At 44.0% G+C, this 20,877-nt stretch overlaps 1 protein-coding gene and 1 long non-coding RNA gene across 5 annotated transcripts in view; one reads left to right on the top strand and one right to left on the bottom strand.

The window, feature by feature from the left end:
- Positions 1-5,985, bottom strand: part of LOC119812955 — a 32,200-nt gene extending 26,215 nt beyond the window's left edge. The window contains exon 1 of one of the 3 annotated variants that reach the window (XR_005285137.1): positions 5,926-5,985. This is a non-coding gene — a long non-coding RNA (uncharacterized LOC119812955). Of the gene's footprint in view, positions 1-329; positions 402-5,925 lie in introns of those variants that run through there. The other 2 variants (XR_005285139.1, XR_005285138.1) reach the window with 2 other exon arrangements.
- A 76-nt stretch (positions 5,986-6,061) lies between these two features.
- Clint1 (clathrin interactor 1) overlaps positions 6,062-20,877 on the top strand; it is a 57,096-nt gene continuing 42,280 nt past the window's right edge. For both annotated transcript variants that reach the window (XM_038326638.1, XM_038326637.1), the window contains exon 1: positions 6,062-6,296. In XM_038326638.1, coding sequence (XP_038182566.1) covers positions 6,256-6,296 — 41 coding nt within the window. In that variant the 5' untranslated portion in view covers positions 6,062-6,255. The remainder of the gene's footprint in view (positions 6,297-20,877) is intronic.

Below are 20,877 nucleotides of genomic sequence, written 5' to 3'. Positions count from 1 at the left end.
TAGAACAAGTTCCCACAGCCACACTGATGGCATCCTTTTTAGAGGTCTACACTAGGGGCAGCTTGTGCTCTGAGGCTCTCCCGGTTCAGAAAGCAAAGGAGCAACAGCCAGGAGGCACACAGAGGCGGGCTATACATTATCGCTTCTGGAGACTCAGACCTGCCCATCTCCAGGAAGGCCTACCTTCTCCCCGCAGCTCACCTGCCAGGCTCTCTGAGGACGCCCCTCTGAGCCTCTGAGCGCACTGAGCTGGATCGAGTTTCATCCAGGAAGGGCCCAGCTACCAGCAGAACAGACAGTGAGCCACATAGTCTGGATAGTCCGCTTACCTGCTGCCCAGACAGCAACCAGTGGCAGCCTTTCACGGCTTCTTTCCTGAAGGCTCTTTCCTGTTATTCCTGCCGCCTTTCTTTTCACTTCCGCCTTCCCCACCCTCGCTGTCTGTGTGGAATTCAGATAGCTAGGAAGAATGAAACTAGTCAAACCTAGTACAGATCATTCCCAGGGCTGAAAAAAATGATTTGGGGCTTCATTAGGCCTGAAAATACACTCCTGAACTTCAACTTCAGTGGGTGCTCTTGCCTGCATCAGAGAGTGTGTCCTTCGCTAGTGGTGTGGCTGCCCACTCCCTAAATTCCGCCGTGAGAAGGGGGCACGTGACCCAACCCAAACCATTCAGTTTCCCCCTGGAGATGATTAGCCCTGAGGGCTGCGTGTGCCAAATTAGGCTGATGAGAATCATCACTTCTAATGTTAGCCTCCTGGACCCAGACAAACTTACCTCTTCCCCTAAGGATGGGTAACTGAAAACGAACGGCTACTATCCCTGTAAAGGGGCCAGGCCTTCTTCCTCTTGACGATGAGATGCCTACGTGCATGCAGCTAAAATGAAAATCAGAGGGGGAGTTCTGGCAATGCTTATTAAGTTTGCACAGCAAGTGTCTCAGTTTCCCAGGCTGTAACTTTCTGGCTTTGTCATCCCTTCGTTTGTTCGTTCATGTTACTTTCTCACCTTGTGCGCACCAGGCAAAAGCTCTACCCTGAGGTACAGTTTAAGGCCTTTTTATTCTGCCCAAGGAGATTGCAGATGATTAGGTCTCTAGCAAACAAGCATTTATGGAAGAAACTGAATCAGAAATCCGGGAGGTAGACCAGAAGACTGGCATTCTGAAAGATGTCCATGACTTACTGATGGGTGGCTGGAAAAAAATGCCTTCACAATAGAGCTCTAATTAATTCTCCCTATTCACAAGAGAACACTGAGATTGAGATGTAAAATAATTTTGATCATATGGCTAGTGAGTGGCAAAATAAAGATTAAAATTTTAAATCCAAGCCGGGCGGTGGTGGTGCACGCCTTTAATCCCAGCACTCGGGAGGCAGAGGCAGGCGGATCTCTGTGAGTTCGAGAACAGCCTGGTCTACAAGAGCTAGTTCCAGGACAGGCTCTAAAGCTGCAGAGAAACTCTGTCTCGAAAAACCAAAAAAAAAAAAAAAAAAAAAATTTAAATCTAGCCCACTTGGCCCCAAGTTCTGAAAGTCCCAGTCAACAACTCTTGTTTTGTTTTATTTTATTTTATTATTTTGAAACAGGGTCTCTCTATATAGCCTTTGCCGGCCTAGAGCTTGCTGTGCAGTCAAGGCTGGCCTCAAACTCGCAGAGATCCATCTACTTCTACCTCCTGAGAGCTGGGACTAAAGGTGTGTGCTACAACACCTGACTATTTAGTTTGCCACTCATAGCCCACACGTATTAACCACATCCTTCCTAGTTGATTGTATAGCCTATTCATGATAGTCTATGTAAACGGTGCCCAAGGGGTTGCACAATCTATAATCTACCTGGCTTTTTGTGGCAGCCCACATAATACATCTAGAAATGAAGTATTCTCCCTCCTAAAGAGGAAGAACATTCAGGTGTGATCAAAATCAAGACTCAGGATCCAACTACAGAAAGCTAAGATATGTGGTTTTACTTCCTGGGTCAGTCTGCGTACAGCAGACAAGAAGCTAAGTGGGAATTAGAGGTGTAGAGTCCTGTGGGTGTGGGGAGGAAGGGAGAAGGGAGTGGAAAGCAAGAACAGGTGGCTAGAGTCTCAAGCCCCAAGGTAGTTCTGCCACCTGCGAAGGGAGAGGAGGAAAAAAATAGTGGGCACAAGAGGAGTCATTGCAGCAAAGCTCTGGTTGCTCGGGAGTGGAGGAAGTGGGTGGAACATTGGGCAGAAACAGCCCAGTTCTGGCCCACCTTGAGCCTGGGAATAAATGGTCCTACAAGAGAGGTCATTGAAGGGTGTCTGCCAACCATACACCTTGCAACTGGTCCTTAGTTTATTTGTTGTCTTGCTTGCTTTGTTCACTATTTTTTTCATCATTTTGAATTAACACACCATCCACTTCTTTTTCTTCCCTGAGTGTTTTGTCTGCATGTGTATCTGTGCACCACTTGTACGCCTAGTGCTCACGGAAGCCAGAAGATGACGTTAGATGCCCTGGAACTGAAGTTCCAGAGGGTTGTGAGTTACCCTGTGGGTGCTTAGAATCAAGTCCTGGTCTTCTGAAAGATCAGTCAGTACTCTTAGCTGCTGAACCACCTCTATTTTTATCTATTTATTTGTTTGTTTGATTGTTTATAGAAACAGCATGTCATTCTGTAGCTCGGGCTGTCTTGGAACAAAGTATGTTGCCATGTGAGCCCAGAACTCCTGCTAGTCCCCCTGATTGAATCCCCAGGTGATAGGATTATATGCCCTAGCCAATTGGTCCTCTTGGAAGTCTGGATGGTGCTGAATCAGTCAAGCACAGGAGAGCCTATCAACCCAGGACCCTGCTAGGTTTGAGTTATACACATACCCCTCTTTTCATAATGCACTTGACCGCCTGTCTCCTTCACCTGTATGTACTATGAACACAAACCCCTCTGTGAACAGTGTATCTCGAAACCTTAGAACCCCCACCTACACCGAATTACCTATATCCTCCTCCCTCTGAACAAGGGAGTATGTTTCTCCTTATCTAACAAAAACCAAACACAGACAGTTTCTGTCCAACTATATCCACCATGTATCCAGCATAACCACTGGAAATGTCAATCCAGCCTGAAGTGGGTTTGGGTGCATGAGCAACAGGGAAAAATAAGGTCCTCAAATGACCTTTGAGGGACCTACTTACCATCTTGCTGTGCCTATGCATAGTTGGGAAAGGACATGTGCAGTATAAAAATGATCTTGAGACCTAATCTATCAATCAATCGCACAACCACTCCCATCACTTGCTTTAGCAAACAAATCCCTCCATAGAAGGGACCTTGAGAGCCTTCATTCACACGGCTCTTGCAGTGGATTCTGATTTTTTTCTTTTTTTGTATTCTGATCTATTGCTTTGCTTTAAATATTAAAGCTTTCTTGCTACTTTGGAAACCAGTGTGAGCCCTTATTTCAATTATTTGAATAAGAAGCCAAAATCCTGGAAACCCCTAGACCTCCACTGTGATCTTTGGTAAAAGTGTTGTCCCGTGACTCTTATACTGTGCTCTCAGAAGGGACTACTTGAGAGCCAACCACCGGAGCCAAGCAGTTGGTGTCCATTTGCCTGTAACTGTTCATTGCATGTAACCAACAGAGCTGAGTATGTTGCCTTTCAGAGCACATGTTGGCTTAGCCTTACTTTAAAAGCGTTGGCTCACTTAGTGAAAAATGTTTCCTGAGGAGGGATTGGCGGGGCGTGTCCCCATTTATTTTTCTACTGTGGACAAAGTTAACTGGCTATAAAGAAGTTACTATGGAAACTGCCCTCAAACTTGCAAGATAAAAAGGTAAAAATGGAACACTCTGCCGATATGCAAATGCTTAGTCTCAGGAGACCACCTTTCAAACAAACTCTTTCTGAGCCCTTTTGGGGGCGCTCCTCCCTCTGAACAGTGGACAGAAGGGTTTTAGTGTTACATTCTATTTGGCCCCAGTGGACCACACCACAGGTGACAACTCAGATTAATTCTAGATATACTCAAACTTGGCGTTGGATTGAGAATATGAGACACTCACATTGTGTTTGGTGGGTGAATGGCGAGCCTGGCCGTGCACTGCTATGAAGAGCCCAGGCCATAGAAGCTGCTAGTTTTGTGCCATGCCAATTGTGCAGGTGTTCCCCCCTCCCTGATACTCCCCCTCCCACTGGCTTATTTGGAAGTTAACTTGCTGAGCTCTTATTTATGCAAAACAGTTTCTCTCATCTGCCCTGGCCGCATTCCATCCTTTGAACTTTGGGCTGGACAATACTTACAACGGAAAGTAAACATTGCTTTTGAAAGATTGCCTCTGTTCTTGTCTGTCCACCTCCCTTCCCAACCTAACGCTCCAGCATATCTCCAGTGCCCTGTCTTATGGAATATGTGAGCCAGCTGTAGCTTGATTTCTGCTCTCTGTACTTCTCGGTTTAGTTTGCTCTTTTTCAGGGCCTTACTGGAGCGCTTTCAGAGCTGCTTCCAATGACCAAGTAAATGCAGACTGCACAGCGGTCTGGGCTGACGGATCTGGAATCAGAGGGCTTGGGACCGTTGCTATTGACAGCCACGGTTTCCCCCTCCATTGTGAATGTTAAGGGTGTGTGTGTGTGTGTGTGCGCGCGCGTTCCCTCCCCTGATAGTTCTCTTGATCTTCTTACAGCCAGTTCCTTTGTATAGGTCCAGTTTTCGCTTACATTCCATCTCCTCAAAGAGCCCTAAATATTCTCTAATGTTATTTTCCTCTGACACCATTGTCTGTAACATTGTTCTTTATTTCGACAAGCATTTCTTCTCTCTAATTAAATTGTTTTTGATTGCTATGTCCCTCCTCCAAGGACCTTTAAGCTTCCAGGGAACTGGAGCCCCAGCTGCAGTCTTCGCTTGCGCCATCCTGAAGATGCTCAGCAAAAGTGGCAGAGTCTTTAAAGTAAAAAATAAGAATCATAATTTTATCTAATGTTTAAATATTTTTATAAATATTTAATTAATTTTTAAAATTATAATTTTAAAAACAAGGTCTTTTTTTCCCATACACAAAAGCAAAGAGTCCTTATTTATTCAAGCTCAGGCTTGGACTCGAACATAGCTCAGATGTGTTTACTTACTCAGAGAACCTTGTAGCATATTTATTCACTGCTCTTTTGCTAAGTTGTAGGGTTTTTTTTTCTTGAGAAAAAAACAAGGTCTCATGGTGTAACTCTGGCTGACTTAGTACTTCCTATGTTAACCAGACTGTCCTCGAACTCATCGAGATGCCTCTGCCACTGCCTCCCAAGTGCAGTGTGCCACCAGGGCAGTCAAAATCTATAAAAATCAAGGAGTCGTTGGACGGTGATGATGCACTCCTTTAATCCCAGCCCCGGGGAGGCTGAGGCAGGCGGCTCTCCGTGAGTTCAAGGAGTTGCCTAAAATGAAACTTAAGGTTATTTCAAGTTTTATCAGCTGCTTTGACTGACATAAATAAGTGGAAACATGATCAGTGACAATTACTTTAGCAGATCTCAGAGAGCAGTGTGCTTTTAGAAATTGAAACTACTAAGTATCACATAAAACACATATAGGTATGCTGTGTATATTTAGTGCTGGCTTTCTGGTTTCCCAACGATAGTGAGCTGAGTTTTTAAGACTTGTAACAATGTATCCAACGAAGTTACCAAGTAACTGCTTACATATAAAATCATTATCATATTATTAGAATGAGAAAGGATTTAACAAAAAAATTCTTAACTAATCAGAGCTGGAAGCTCCAGGATTAGTGATGTATAGATACTTAGATGTTTGGAAGTAAGTGCAGAGACACGAGCGTAAAGAAAGAACACGCGCGCCAATCACACCCGTATAATCAAGCTTAGCATCCACGCTGTGCATCTGAAGAAGGTGAGAGTAAGTAAGTCTTGCAACCGTCACTGGGATGGCAATACTACCTGGAGGTTATGTACAGGTCCCCAAACCGTAGCGATCTAGTCCGCCGGCGCTTCAAAAGCGCAGGACGCGGACTACAATTCCCGGCGTGCGGCGCGCGGCGCGGGCGGAAAGCCGGCCACTTCCGCCCCACGCAGCGCCGGTGCGGCCGCGTCTCGACGTGTCACCGGAGGCGCCGTGGCTGTGGCCGGGAGAAGGAGCTCCAGCGAGGGAGAGTTCGCGGCGGTGGGTGGCGGCGGTGACCCGGGCCTGGACCAGCCCCGGCGCGGAGGCGTCTCGGGGTCCGTGGGGTACGGCGGCAGGCGGCAGCGGGCCGGGCCGCGCGGGGCGCGATGCTGAACATGTGGAAAGTGCGGGAGCTGGTGGACAAAGCGTGAGTATCGGGGGGCAGTTGCGGCCGGAGCCGCGGCGGGGGCGGGGAGCGTGCGCACAGTGGTCCGGCGCGCGGGGGCGCGCGGCACGCCCCCCCGCCCCGCGGCCTGGTGATGGCGGCGGTCGCTGCGGGCCTGGGCCTCGGTCCCTGAGCCTCCGGTAGTGCAGAACCCCCTTCCCCCGTTCGCATCCCTGCTCCCCGGGACGTCCTCACCGCGCCCCTACCCCTCGCCTGGCAGGCGGATGCTTTGATCGTGCCCAGCCTGGCTGGAGTTTGGCCTCCTGGACACCAGGCCGGGCTTGGGGGCGAGGGGACGCAGTGCACCCGCCCACCGTCCCCCTCCGGGTATAACCCGGAGACACCTTAGGCCTGGCCGGGTATGCCCTTTAGCTTGTTGGAGTCCTTTTAATTTCTAGTGGACCTGCAGTGCAGTGGGTGGAAGGTGTAACAAGTGGTCATTGTGGCCAGGCTGGAGTTGCTGGAGACTCGCCCTTCTGGTTTCTCACCCTGAGTGAAAGCGGATGCCCGGACAACTTTTCATGATCGTTCCCTCTAACGCTCCCACCCACTACTCTTAGTTTTCAGTGGGTCGCTTGTTCCATTCGTTTTCATTAAGACATCACTCCTATAAGAATTTCTCTAAAGGAAGAAAAAAAACAACCGCAACCAAGTTTGTGTATCCTGTTGACCTGCTTTTAACGCTTTTCAGACCGAAATAACTCCAGTGACCTTAGTATACTGAGGAACCCTTAACCCTTAGGTTGAGCATATCGAATTTAACAGGTCTTCTAGATCACCAGGAAATAAAAGTTTAAATATTTAGCCAGTCCTCTTCCTTTTGGGTTTTTGCGATTATGCAATAAGTGTGGTAAGAAAACAGTGGGTTTGAGCCACCCTCCTAACTGAAAACCAGGAAGTGAAGAAGCTCTTCTTGACTCCAGAAAGCAACATATTTTGCAGCGACTTGGATAATGCTTCAGATGGAACCAGAGTTTGACAGTGCAAATTTTGCCTCGCGCCCTAAGAAGTTGGTCCAGTGCTTAAAGAGTACCGTTTCCAGATCCGAAAGGGCTGGGTTCTTATCACAACCTTGTCGTACTCCTGTCTTCCCTGGTTCAGAATGAAGATGATTATGGCCCTGTTAAGCTGTGAAAATGGAGAGCCGAGGGCTTCCATTTCATAGGCGTCTTAATAACGAAACATGTTCACGTCAGCGCGCTTCTGAAAGAGCACACTTCTGCGACTTTGAAGTGAGATAAGCCTCACAGAGAAGCTACAAGTCTGAAAAGATTTTCCTTTAGTGGTTTTATCGTTCATTTTTCCATTAAGTTTTCAGAAATTTATGTGGGGCCATTCCACTCTTCGTAAACTGTTTTGGTTTAACCAAAGAGAAAAATCATTTCTTTTCCGGATCCTTGGGTGTTTTCAGAGTATCACATAAGAAGTAGAATACCAACGTAGTTTAGAAGTTGTAAGAAGTCTCTAGAAAACTACCCTACCTCTGCTTCTAAGTCAGAGGGTAGCTGAAGAAAACTAGGAAACTCGCCACCCACCCCCACCAAATGTGTGATACTGCAGAGTCTGAAGGGACAGTGAAACATGTCTCCTTTCTTGTTTCTGCCCAGTGTGGAGTCCAGCCTTGAGCGAGCTTACTCAAGGATGTGTGAGAATGTTGCCGCCAAGAACTTTTCCAAAGTTCTGTGTGCACCTGACACACTGAGGCTAAACAGGAGGCAGTTTTACTGATGAGAGCTCAGCGTTTGATTTTTGTCTTTATCTGGCAGGAAAAAAAATAAGCATTGTACAGACTCATTGCACAGTACTGTTACACTGCATGCTTAGAAAACCATGATGGGGAGGGGATCTCATCCGTGGAATGGCTGATTGGTTTAGTAGAGGGATGAGGTTATGAGGAGGAAATGGCCAGGTGACTAATATGGCTGTTCTGTAGCCAGACTGTCAGACTTTCATAGGAATAAAGAGTTCAGGTTCTGCCTCTAACCAGCCCTTTTTGTAGTTTAAGGCAGAATGACTCCAACTTTGAATTTCTTGTTTGTAAAATGGTGGCCACGGGCTAGGTGTGACTTCAGATTTATTGGGTAGTTGATGAGATAAATTCCCATCAAGGAAACAATAAAACTAGTATTTCACATAAGCAAGCAAGTTTTGGAAAATCGTGGTCCTCCAGAGACAATTTAGTTTGAAAAGAGTGTTTATTATTATTATCATCATTATTGTTATCATTATCATTATTTTAATGGCAATTAAAGAGGCCTGAAAAGATGACTCGTCTATTAAGAGTATGTATTGCACTTCTGGAGGATCAGAATATAATTTCCCAGCACCTATATCAGGCAGCTTACAATCGCCTGAAACTCCAGTTCCAAGTAATCTGAAGCCTCGGCCATCATGACTCCCCCCCCCCCACACACACACACACACACTGACATACAAACACACACAGAGCTAACAATGAACTTTTTTTTTAATTTAATGGTAATCAAAGGTTGAGGCTATAACTCGATGATGGAGCTCTTGCTTGGTTCAGTCCCAGTACTGGGGCCAGTGAATAAATTTTCATAAAAGCTATGGATGGTGGCACATACCCGTAATCCCAACACTTTGGCAGTAGAAACAAGATCAGGAGTTCAGGGTCATTCTCTGCTACATAGCCCCTTTGAGGCCTGCTGGGCTAAGTGAGACTCTGTCCTGGGTGTAGGAGGGGAGTGAGAACGAGGGATATATGGCTCCCAGGTAGAGTGCTTACCTGATATGTGGAAGTCCTGGGTACTTCAGAGTATAGCCAAAAAAGATGACCAATAAATGTTACATTTAAATGTTTGAAGCAGTCAATAAGTACAGCTCGTGACTCAGGAAAACTTAATACTTTTAGCGTATACCCACTAGCAAATATGACTTATTTCAGCAAGATAAATATATTCTTTCTGAATGTTTCCATTCCCCAGAGCAGCCCTTGGCGTCTGTGCCGAGGCAGTGCTCAAAGGTAAGGAGGGGCTTCAAACACGAACTCTTGGTAGCCTGAAGCCTCCTTCTGCGAAGTCAGGGTATAGTGCCCTCCGTGGTTACCCCTCCGGGTGGTGTGAAATGGGCTGGAGCAGAACATTATAAAACGTCCGGAAAGCAAAGAAGGCCCCATAGGCCAGCCAGTGCTGAGGGCACCCATTTCCCCTGTCTTGTCTAGTTGCTCTCAAGGCCAACTGTGGCAGGAAAGGATAAGTGAAGAAACTTCCAGCTGCAGCTGGCTAGGCGTTGTTATCTCTGACCCGAATTCAAAACTGTAATAAACTGAATACATTTATAATCTGTAATCCCACACAAGGTATGAATTGGAAGTTCTGTAGCTCTGTAGCATTTTTCTCTGGGAATTTGGGGAATGTGGCAAAAGTGACATGCATGGTCTGGTCCAGGGACACTGCTGCCGGCTCTGCAAGCCAGCCCGTCTATTTCCTTACAGGGAGCTGTGCATTCCACCAGCAGCCCTTCCTTAGCACAGTTGTTTAAACAGCTCTGGCTGTTTAAGGTCAAGGCTTCTGTAGCGGATAGTTCGTTTTAAGTTGGTCTCTCAATTACAGATCCCCTTTAGTTATGTTCCTTGCCATACATTGCTTGTTTTTAGTTCCTGGGTGTTTAGCTAATGTGATAGAGCTCTGTGCACTGACTCCATAGGGGAACTTAGCTCTTCAGTTGTTTGAACAGAGCGTGCATTCGTTGTCTTCGATCGGCCCTGTGGAACTCGTGCAGTTTGGCCCATACTTGGCAGGGCATTTTGCTGCAATCCACTGCAATGGGAAGACTCTTCCTTTGCTTTCTTTCATCCCCCACTCTTGTTTATCTCCGTCTTGCCAGTAAGCCTTCATTCAGTTCTTGGAACTTGGCATCAAAGATGAGAAGGTGCTTGTCAGCTCTGATCTTCCGAGAACAACTGCTCTGAACCAGTTGTCAAGAATTGTTGCCACCGAGACAATGAATTAATTATCCTCCTTTTCTCCTGGTAACAGGACACAAGTAGGTATTGAGAATGTAACTCCCGAGAAAGATGAGGTAGTTTCCCTCCTTCCTGCCAGCATTTCATTGGGTAGTTTTCGGGAGCTTAAGTTAGTGAGTTCAGTACTGCTCCCAGGGTGCATCCTAACAGCCTTGGCCTGCCCGTACCATTAGGTGTGCACTTGAGTTTTAGTTTATGGGTAGCGTTCATGTGTTTCCCGATATGGCCACTAAAGGTGCCTGCCATCTTCATTGTAAGCAACATTTACTAGTCGTATTCCTGCTTTGTACAATATGGCTTCACAGTTGTGTATGTACACTTCTGTATTATTTTTCATACTCCTTTATGACATTTAATAATTTCTTTAAGAAAAAGAAAAGTGAGACTGGAGATGCAGCTTAGGTGGTAAAGAGCTTACTTAGTATTTAGGAGCCGAATTTGAAATTTGGTGTGACTAAAAACTGAAAATAAGTGCCAGCATCAAAGATCTAGATATGAAAGTAAGTAAAGCTTCTCGAAGACTTTTTGTTTGTTTTTGTTTTTTTTTTTTAGACAGAATTTCTCTGTGTAGCCTTGGAGCCTGTCCTGGAACTCACTCTGTAGACCAGGCTGGCCTCGAACTCATAGAGATCCACCTGCCTATGCCTCCTGAGTGCTGGGATTAAAGGCGAGTGCCACAACCACCCAGCTTCTAGAAGATTTTAAAAGTTCTTTATACTGCCTATATTCATGTATGCCTGCTTTCTTTTTGGGGGACAACTAGGTGGGATGCAGTCTTTATGTAGCCTAGGATGGCATTTTGGAGCAAATCCCAGATACCATATCAATTTATCTATCCTATAAATGAATCAGTTCCTAAAAGGTGAGGCATTATCTTATTTATTATTTATTTGGGTGGGGTGTGGGGTGTGTGTGTGTGTGTGTGTGTGTTGGTTGGTTTGAGACAGGGTCTTGCCGGTGGCGCTGGCTGACCTAGAACTCCCTGTGCAGGTTAGATTGGCCTCTAGCCTGGAGCAGCCTTCCTGATTGAGTGCCCAGGTGCTGAGATTAAGGTGTGAGTCCCTGTAGTCAGCTAAGAGTCATTGATTTCAGTCATGACCACAAAACCATTGTTATCCTCAGTGATTCCTTGGTATCAAATGTCTGGTCCTGTATTTCTTAATTTCTTCATGATTCTTTTTTTATTTCCTTGTTTAGTTTGGTGTTTTGTTTTGTTTTCTTTTTGTTTTTTGAGACAAAGTCAGGTTATATAGCCTTGACTGGCGTGGAATTTGACACCATGCCTAGCCATTTGTTTTTAATTGTGTGTGCATGTGGCGTGGGGGGTGTTTATGTGAGTGCATTACCCACGAAGACCAGAAGAGGATGTTGGATCCCCTGCAGCTGGGATTACAGTCAGTTGTGAGCCTTACCATGCAGGTGCTGGAGACCAAACCCTGGTCCTCTACAGAGCCAGCATTTTTAACCCCTGAGCCCCACTTCTCCAGCCCTGTCTTTTGTTTCCAATGTTCTGATTGGTAGTTCTGTTAGTTCTCCTTGCTTCGCCTGTAATATTGCCAGACATGCCAATCTTCCCTTGATTCTCTTATCCTGCAAGTCAAACTCCATCTTTTAGTTCTAAATGTCTCCCTACTTGTTTGTTTATTGGAGAGCCTGGGTTATTTGCATTTCTCTCAGTCTGGATTTTGCAAATTCTACCTTCATCGTAGTGTGTAAATGCTCTTGTCCACTGTATCACCTAAAATATGACAATTATGACATCTTGGTGAATTCAAGCTCCAGTTTGAGGAAGCAAGACGGCTTCCTTCCTAGTTTAAAAGTTTGGTTTTTGTTTGTTTGTTTTGTTTTGTTTTGTTTTGTTTTTTGAGACAGGGTTTCTCTGTAGTTTTGGAGCCTATCCTAGAACTCACTCTGTAGACCAGAACTTACAGAGATCCATCCACCTGTCTCTGCCTCCCAAGTGCTGAAAGGCATGCGCCATCACCACCTGGCTTAGAAGTTCATTTTTCTGATTTCTGCTGATTCTCGAGAGTTACTGCCTTTTAGTCCCAATTACATGTGATTGAACTTTCTAGGACTGCATGCTCTTGTCACTTCATATGAGCTTTCTTTGGTTAGCCTACTTCATTGATCTTTGCTAGCTAGAGACACTTCCCGCCATGTTCAGCTGTCTCTAGTTAGTGCTTACTGAATCTGGACACCACTAGTGGATCAAAGGTAAGACATGGATTGAAACTCGGGACCACTAATGAGAAACTGTAGCTGTGGGTGTTAGAGCAGTGCCTATGACTTCCCAGCTGTAACCTAAGACATGCTTGCATGTTTTATAGGCTCATGGGTGTCACACATGAAACCTTTTTAAAAATACCTTGATATCTAGTACCTTCTTGAGAAGGTACTGTTTTGTGATAGTAGTCAGTAGCACTGAGGAAATTGAGTACACTGAGAGAACAAAGACACAGTAGATTATTTACTAGTGTGTAAGATCTGTGTCCTAATGAGCTCATTGTTTACAGTGGGCTTTTTAGAAAGATGTATTTATTTTTATCTTATGTGTATGAGTGTTTGCATATATGTGTGTGCACTGCTCGTATACAGTTCCTGCGGAGGCCAGAAGGAGGAGGCAGATTCTCTAGAACTGGAGTTAGAGACTATTGTGAACTGCCATGTGGATGCTGGGAACCAAATCAGGTCCTCTGCAAGAGCAGAGAGTGCTCTTAACCACTAGCCATCTCTCCATCCCCTCAGTGGGCACTCTTTGTTGTTTGGTTTTTATTTATTTATTTATTTATTATTTATTTTTGGTTTTTCGAGACAGGGTTTCTCTGCAGCTTTTTTAGAGCCTGTCCTGGAACTAGCTCTTGTAGACCAGGCTGGCCTCGAACTCACAGAGATCCGCCTGCCTCTGCCTCCCGAGTGCTGGGATTAAAGGCGTGCACCACCACCGCCCGGCTTGGTTTTTATTTTTATTTTTAATTTTATTCCTAAGAAGTTCTCACTAGACAAGGACTTGCTGTGTACTACAGGGTGGCCTTTAACTCTCATTCCTTTTGCCTCAGCTTCCCTCCATCCTGAGTGCTAGAATTATAGGTGTGGGCCACCATGCTCAGCCTTTTGTCTTAAACACTGCTGTGCATACGCTGTTATTTTTACCAACTCATGGATGCTTTTACTTGACTATTGTGAAGCGTATTGCAGAATATTCTTTCAAAAGACATATTGAGGACTGAAGTGTTTGGAAAGACATATTGCAGTTTCCACCTGCCACTTCCACGGTGCCGTTTAGCTTGTTTTGTATTTCCCTAAGATTTTAAAAATATTGCCAATGTAAAACATTTTATGTAAAACATGAAAAGATTTTATGAATGTCAATGGAAGCCGGCATTTCATCCTTAAATTGGACCGTAAGATATCACTCAAATATGTGATAACAAATACACAGTTTCTTTCTTTTAAAGCTTTAATTTTTATTTATCTGAATCTGGTGTCCATGTGAATTTATGGGCACTTAGAGATCAGAGGGCATTGGGTTCCTTGAACTAAAATTACAGGTGTTTGTGACCTGATGGGATGCTGGGAACCACCTGTGATTCCTTGCAAGTGCTATAAGTAGTTTTGAGGCATCTCTCCACCCCCAGTACATGATCACTTGACGTGAATGAGCAGCATGTGTGACGTAGAGAAAGGGCTTAAAAGACTTCTGTAATGAAGTCTTTTAAAACTCACTGGGGCTTTTCTGAAAGTTGAGTAAGTACAGGTAAAGTAATAGAGCACATTTCCATGTTGGATCCCAAATATAGCTGCTTCTGAGTAGATTAGACTAATGATTTGTTAAATACAAACGGTTCTAGAGTCTGACAATAACAATAGGTTTTGTTTTTCACTTCAAAATCTAATAACTAGTTATTTTAGAATATCTTTTTTTTTTTTTTTGGTTTTTCAAGACAGGGTTTCTCTGCAGCTTTTTTAGAGCCTGTCCTGGACCTAGCTCTTGTAGACCAGGCTGGCCTCGAACTCACAGAGATCCGCTTGCCTCTGCCTCCCGAGTGCTGGGATTAAAGGCGTGCGCCACCACCGCCCGGCTTTTAGAATATCTTTTAACATGGATTTTTGTTAATTTTTTTTAGCGTAGGAGAACATTTAAATGCTGTGTATAATTTGAATATAAATAATCTTTTTGTAATCTTGCTTTTCCTTTTCAAAAACCAAACACAACAAGGTCTCACTATGTGGCCCTGCCTGGCCTGGAGCTCTGTGTGGTCAACTTGGAGAGACCAGCTTCCTTTGCTTTGTGCTCCCCCCGCCCCAAGTTGGGATTGAAGGCATGAACCAGTACACCCAACTACAGTGTTTTCTTTAGGACAGTCTTTTTTAGCCCACAGTGACCCTGAGCTCCCTTGAGCTTGTGGTCATCTTGGTTCCACCTCCTGACTACTGGGATGATGTGAATGCCGTCACACCTGAGCAGTGCAGGGCTAGGATTGGACTCGGGCTCTGTGCGTGCAGGACGGGCTTCCTGTGCTTGCGGGGTTGGTGTGTGACAGTGCGCTCTTTCGTGGCACTTTACTCGTCTCCTGTCCACGGAGCTCTGTGTCTTCCTGGTGGAGCGTGCATCGTAAGCTCAGGGTTTATTGTGGGTTTGTTTTATTTTTTGAGACAGGGTCTCTCCACGTAGCCCTGGCTGTCCTGGAACTCAGAGATCTGCCTCCCAAGTGCTGGGATTAAAGGCTTGTCTCACCATGCCCAGCCACATTCAGTTTAATTTTATTTTTCTTGACATTTCATGCATTTTTAGCAAACCTGAAAAATAATACATCAGGCCAGCTGGTGTCTTCTCTAGTTTTTCTCAGATTTGTTATTGTCTTTGATTGTTTGTTTGTTTTTAACCAGGGCCTTATTAGATATCCAGGCTAGCTTCAAACATGGTTATGTTCCTCCTACCTCAGGTTTCTGCTACCATCCATATTTGTCTTTTTGAGGTGACATAAAGTTGTTTAGACAAAATCATGTGCTACTTGCATTTCATATTCTTCTTTTGGCATCTTTGGCTCATGGTTATATTTGGTGCTGGATGGACTTTTGGCAGGTAGCTCATTTATCACGAAGCCAAATAAAAGTTTGTAACAGGGCTGGTGTGATGGTTTAGTGATTTGAGTTAGTAAAGGCATTTGCTATACGTCTGGAGCCCTGAGTTTGATCTGTGAAACCCACGTGAAGGTGGGAAGCAAGAACTGACCCCAAAGCGTTGTGCTCTGACCTCCACACATGTACTGTGGTGTGTACTCTCACACATACAGTAATAAACATAGAGTTTATAAGGCCCTCCTTAGAGCGCAGGACACTCAGCGCTGCACATGGTGCAGCACTCCTGTGACCCTGTGCTAAGGAGCCTAAGGCTGGAGGATCACAGATTCCCGGATGTCTGTACTACGTCACATGGACATATCTTAAAAGCAAAAATACCAGCCAGTTCTGCTCGGAATTCTTCAGTGGCTTCTCATCTCACCTCTGTGATCAGGCTCTCCCTCTGACCTCGTGTCTCATTGCTGCTCTGGGCTTTTTCTGTATTTCATAACGTGCACGCAAACAGCATCCCTGTGCCTGCCGCCTTCTGTTTGTATGTAGTTGTCTATTTTAGTTCCTGCTCTCCTTATTGCCCAAATGCTAGAACTTCATGATGTGCAGTGGGCACTTAATAAATGTTTTTGAATGAATTTTTAAACTTGCTAACTTGATATTTGTTAGACTGTTCTTTAAATCAGGACATTTCTAGTAATAAAGGTCATTATGTACCAAGTAAATGACCGTCAATGTTCAAGTTTCTTCCTTCCTTCCTTCTTTCCTCCCTTCCTTCCTTCCTTCCTTCCTTCCCCTTCCCCTTCCCCTTCCCCTTCCCCTCTCTCCCTCCCTTGCTTCCTTTCTTCCTTTTTAAGGATATTTTTGTGGGAACCTGAAGAGATGTCTCAGCAGTTAAGAGTACTTGCTCTTGCAGAGGACCTGAGTCCATTCCCAGCACCTACGTGGCGGGTCAACATCTGCAACTCCAGTTTTAGGGGATCAGACACTCTCTTCTAGCCTCTGTTAACTTCAGGCACACAGATTCTTTTTAATCTTTAAAAATAAATCTTTTAAAAGTACCATTTTGACCATCCCACCCCTACCTCCCTGCTCCCACAGTTTTAATATTCTAATAAGAAAATGAGCTACATAAGTCTGGGTGCATTTCTAAGGTAACAGACCTGGAAAGTATTCTAAGCTAAAATCACAGCCATCTGCCTTTAGGACATACATCTGCAGTCTTTGCTAGTCTTCCTAAAGAATCACCTGACAAACTTGTGTCATTCATTATCCCGAAGTTGAGTTACTAGTGTATACCTTTTGCAAACTGAGACTTACCTGGGAAACATATTTACTACTTAAGACTCAGAACCAAACTTGGCAGTTACCCTTTTCTGCAGTATCCCACATACCATCTTTACATTAGCTGACCCAGAATGGAGGGAAAGACAGACGTTTTCATATGTGAGAGAGAAAACCTTCACTATTGTCATGAAGGCATTTCTGACATCAGTCTCAAAGAATGTTGTCCCATTTATGGGAATTATCACGATGCAGAATCAGTCATCATCAGTAAATAGCTTCCAGAGCTCTCCAGTTTCCCAGCCCTTTGGTTTTTGTACGATGGTCACTTTGATATTCCCATACTGGTTTGATTACTATTTTTCCTAATGTTTCTTGTGTTCCAAATGAACCACTTGGAAATAGCATCTTAGACTTGTATCTTCCTGTCTAGATACTATGCTTTTCTAATCCATTCCAAATACTTAAATGTTATGTAGTAACTGGATACACTGTTGAGAGCTTACAAGTATTCTGCAGACTTTAAAAAGTCTTACTCAGTTTCTAAAGAGCTCCAGAGTCCTGGGCAACATGAAGCCAGACCTTAAGGTTCTAGTGGATTCTATGGCTCTGTGAAGTTGCATGTAAAAAAGAAACAATACTATAGGGGATGTTCTTCCAGTTTAGATACTTCAAGTACAACACAAAGCCAGACTCCCAAAAGAACCAGGCGGAGCCAAAACCTGATGAAGATCCTTGTGTTCAAACGTGACTGCTGAAAGAAACTCAAGTGAGCTACCAAACATTGAGTCAGAATCGAAGTCACAAGGCAGATGACACTTCTCACTGGTGAGAAGCTGCTCCCAGGTGGCTCTAAGCCTCTTTTGATAGCAGTAAGCACTTGTTAGGAAAGACAGGAAGTCTTCTTTTGCCCTCACTAAATAGTCCAAAGTCAATAATTTGAAATATAATATTTTTGTTATTTTACTTTGTTAGCCTTTATGTCAGAAAGCCAAGTCTAATCTTGAGGATTTGGTAATATGTGAGTTTAATCACAGGTAAAAGTGAAAAAAGAGGCTGGGTGCAGTGACACACATCCCAGCACTTGGAAGGTAGATCGGGTCAGCCTTGGCAGACTAGCAAGTTGTGGCTAGCAGCCTTGGCAGACTAGCAAGTTGTGGCTAGCCTGAGCTATACAAGACCGTTTGTGTTCACAAAGGTGGTGTCATGGATATTCCCCTATTGAAGTATGTATGTCCTGTTGTCCTTCTGTTGGAAGTGTAAGAGAGTCGTAGACAGACAATTTAGTGTGGATGGTTGGTGCTGTATCTGAAACAAATTGGCCAGTTTATAAGTGATAGAATCAAAGTCTACAAAGAGAATTTCCTACCTCCTGACTGCTGGATATTTGACCATTCTGTTATATGGTTTTCCTTGGAAAGCTTACTAATCCAGGTTGTTTAGGGTTTTTTTCCATCCTTAGAGTAAGATAGTATATTTGATAAAACCCTCAAATGTTTTAGGTAAGGTATGGTATCACCTAAAAAGCCAGTCATGAGTGTGACAGCTGATCAGATTTTTTTGGGTTTCAGTTTTATTTATTTTTTTCATGAGTGGTGGTTGAGATCGTTGAAAGGGGAGACAGCTTTTTTAGTTGGTTTTGGTTTTTTTTGGGGGGGAGGTGTTGAGACAAGGGTTCTCTGTAGCTTTAGAGCCTGTCCTGGAACTAGCTCTTGTAGACCAGGCTGGCCTCGAATTCACAGAGATCCACCTGCCTCTGTCTCCCCCGAGTGCTAGGATTAAAGGTGTGCGCCACCACCACCCAGCCAGACAGCTACTTCTGTGTGAAATTGGTATAGTTAGCCTGTGGATCTATCTGTTAAAGGATTAAATGAACTGATGTATTAGATTTTATCATTGTGTTCTGAGTAGATTCTTCTTCTGGGTTTTGTTTGTTTGTTTGTTTGTTTAAATTTTGTTATTGAGATAACTTAGCGCAGGGTCATCAAGGTGGCTCAGAGGCACTTGTCACTAAGCCTAATAATCTAAGTTCAAGTTCCAGAATTTGGAATAGTAATAGGAGAGAAACAACTTCTGCAAGTTGTCCTCTGGCCTCCACATATAAACCACTCCCCCAGCAGATTTGTAACTTTTTTTAAATTATGACCCACAGGTTTTAAAGTTACATAATGACAGTATTTTTTCAGGTTAGTTTTAATTCATAGGAATTTAAAATTTATTTATCCAAGCATGGTGACCCAAACCTTTATTACCAGCACTTTGGAGGCAGAGTCAGGGTCTTTGAGTTTGAGGCCAGTGAGTTCTAGGCCAGCCAGAGCTATATAGTGAGACCCTGTTTATAAATGAACAAATAAGTACAATATGATATTTTTATAACATTTTAACCTATTTTAAATGTACCAGTTTTACTAGTAATTATTATGGCTGTAATTCCAAATAGAATAGCATTCTTATCCAAATAAAATTCTTGGACTGTTCATTTTTTAAAGTACCTTGACTATTTGACTATTTCCCCCAGCAGAATAATACTACACTGTCCTTTCTTAAAAAACAACAGCAAAGCATCAGTTTACTGAAAAGCAGCAGTCTGTGCATACAGCATTATTAAGATAGTAAGATACACTGATCATTTTAAACTGTTTAGTAGCGCCTAGTGCATTGCAGCATGGGCAGTAAGGGCATTTTCTCACATAGCTCAGGCTATCCTAAAATTAATATGAACTTAATGTGTCCACCTTCCCACTGCTGAAGTGACAGATGTGTGGTGCTATGGATAGAACCCAGGGCCTCGTGCATGCTAGACTGGCTAAGCTATATATATATATATATATATATATATATATATATATATATATATATCCCTTGCCCCTGACTTAACTTTAATTTTTAAATGTATTGTGTGCGTGCATGCACTTGAGTTTATTGAACCCTCAGGGGCTTGTAGAAGATGTCAGAATCTTTGGAACTGGAGTTACAGATGGTTGTGAGCCACCATGTAGTGATGGGAACTGAATCCAGGTCCTCTGCAAGAGCAAGATGTACTCTTAACCACTGAGCCAAATCTCAGCCTGTCTCTTTTCTTTTTTTTAGAATTTCATGTTTGGGTATTTTGCTTGCATCATTTTCACCCCTTCTTCTCTCCTCCCCAGCTCCTCCCATGCCCTTCTAAATACATGACCTTTTCTATAATTATTATTTTTAGACATACTGACACAGATGTGTGCATGTATACATATAGGTATATATGTAAAAATAACCTGAGTCCATTTAGTGTTGATCATGTGTATATGTGTTTAAGACTGACCACTTGAGTTTGGAAAACCTACCAGGTGGCCCCTTGTCCTTGGAAAAAACTAACCCTCCCTCTCCTAGCACACTGATAGCCTGTGTTTCTTCATCCAAGGTAAGGACTTGTGAAACCTTCCGGGTCCACATTGCTGTGTCAGCAGGTATTGTCACCATACAGGTCTTGTTTCAGCAACCACACTGTTAATCTCGTTGCTGCAACTTACCTGTCATGTCTAGAAGACACTGTCTAGCAGCCAGCGCCCTGACTTTTTAAACCTTTGTATTTTGAAATGAAAATTCTAGAAATTATGACGGGGCATTCCTGAACCCCTTGTCCATACTGCTCTGTGTTTACATATGTCATCCCCTCCCCCACCCCCATGTGTCTGTAGACACATATTCTGATCTACATGAAAAGAGGTTACTTAAATCATGCCCCTCTTTTTTAAAAAATGCTTGTAATGTGCAGCCACTCTAGCAGCTAAGCACCATCCTCAGTCTGGCTTCATGTTAGATGACCGAACACCGTGTATGAAGACAGCTAGTGCATAGCAGAGACTTGGAGGTTAAGAACACATGTATTTATCTGTTTTCTCCTTTTTTTAATCCCCAGCAGTGCAGTTTGCAGTTTGCTGTTTGCTTTCCTTAAACCAATTAGATATGAACAGACAACAATCAAAGCACATTTATTCTGGTTATGTCCATAAGTCGCTCTCAGGGACAGCTTTCCTGCTAGTAGCACTTCCTGTCCCCCGCACACCCGTGTTCAGCACTCGTGTTGCACTGCTCCTGTAGCCTTGGCTGATTACTCAGTAAGAGTCAATTATGGCAGCGGTGTTCTAATTAGAATGCTAGCTGTTGGCGCTTCATTTAGCAACTAGAAGTGTGAAGTAACTGTTTTGAAGTTTGTCTAAGGAAGAGCTGACG

This window comes from Arvicola amphibius, chromosome 4, assembly GCF_903992535.2.
Source record: "Arvicola amphibius chromosome 4, mArvAmp1.2, whole genome shotgun sequence".
Lineage (NCBI taxonomy): Eukaryota > Metazoa > Chordata > Mammalia > Rodentia > Cricetidae > Arvicola > Arvicola amphibius.
Note: the sequence above shows the minus strand (reverse complement) of the source record. Positions and strands in the feature narration are given on the sequence as shown.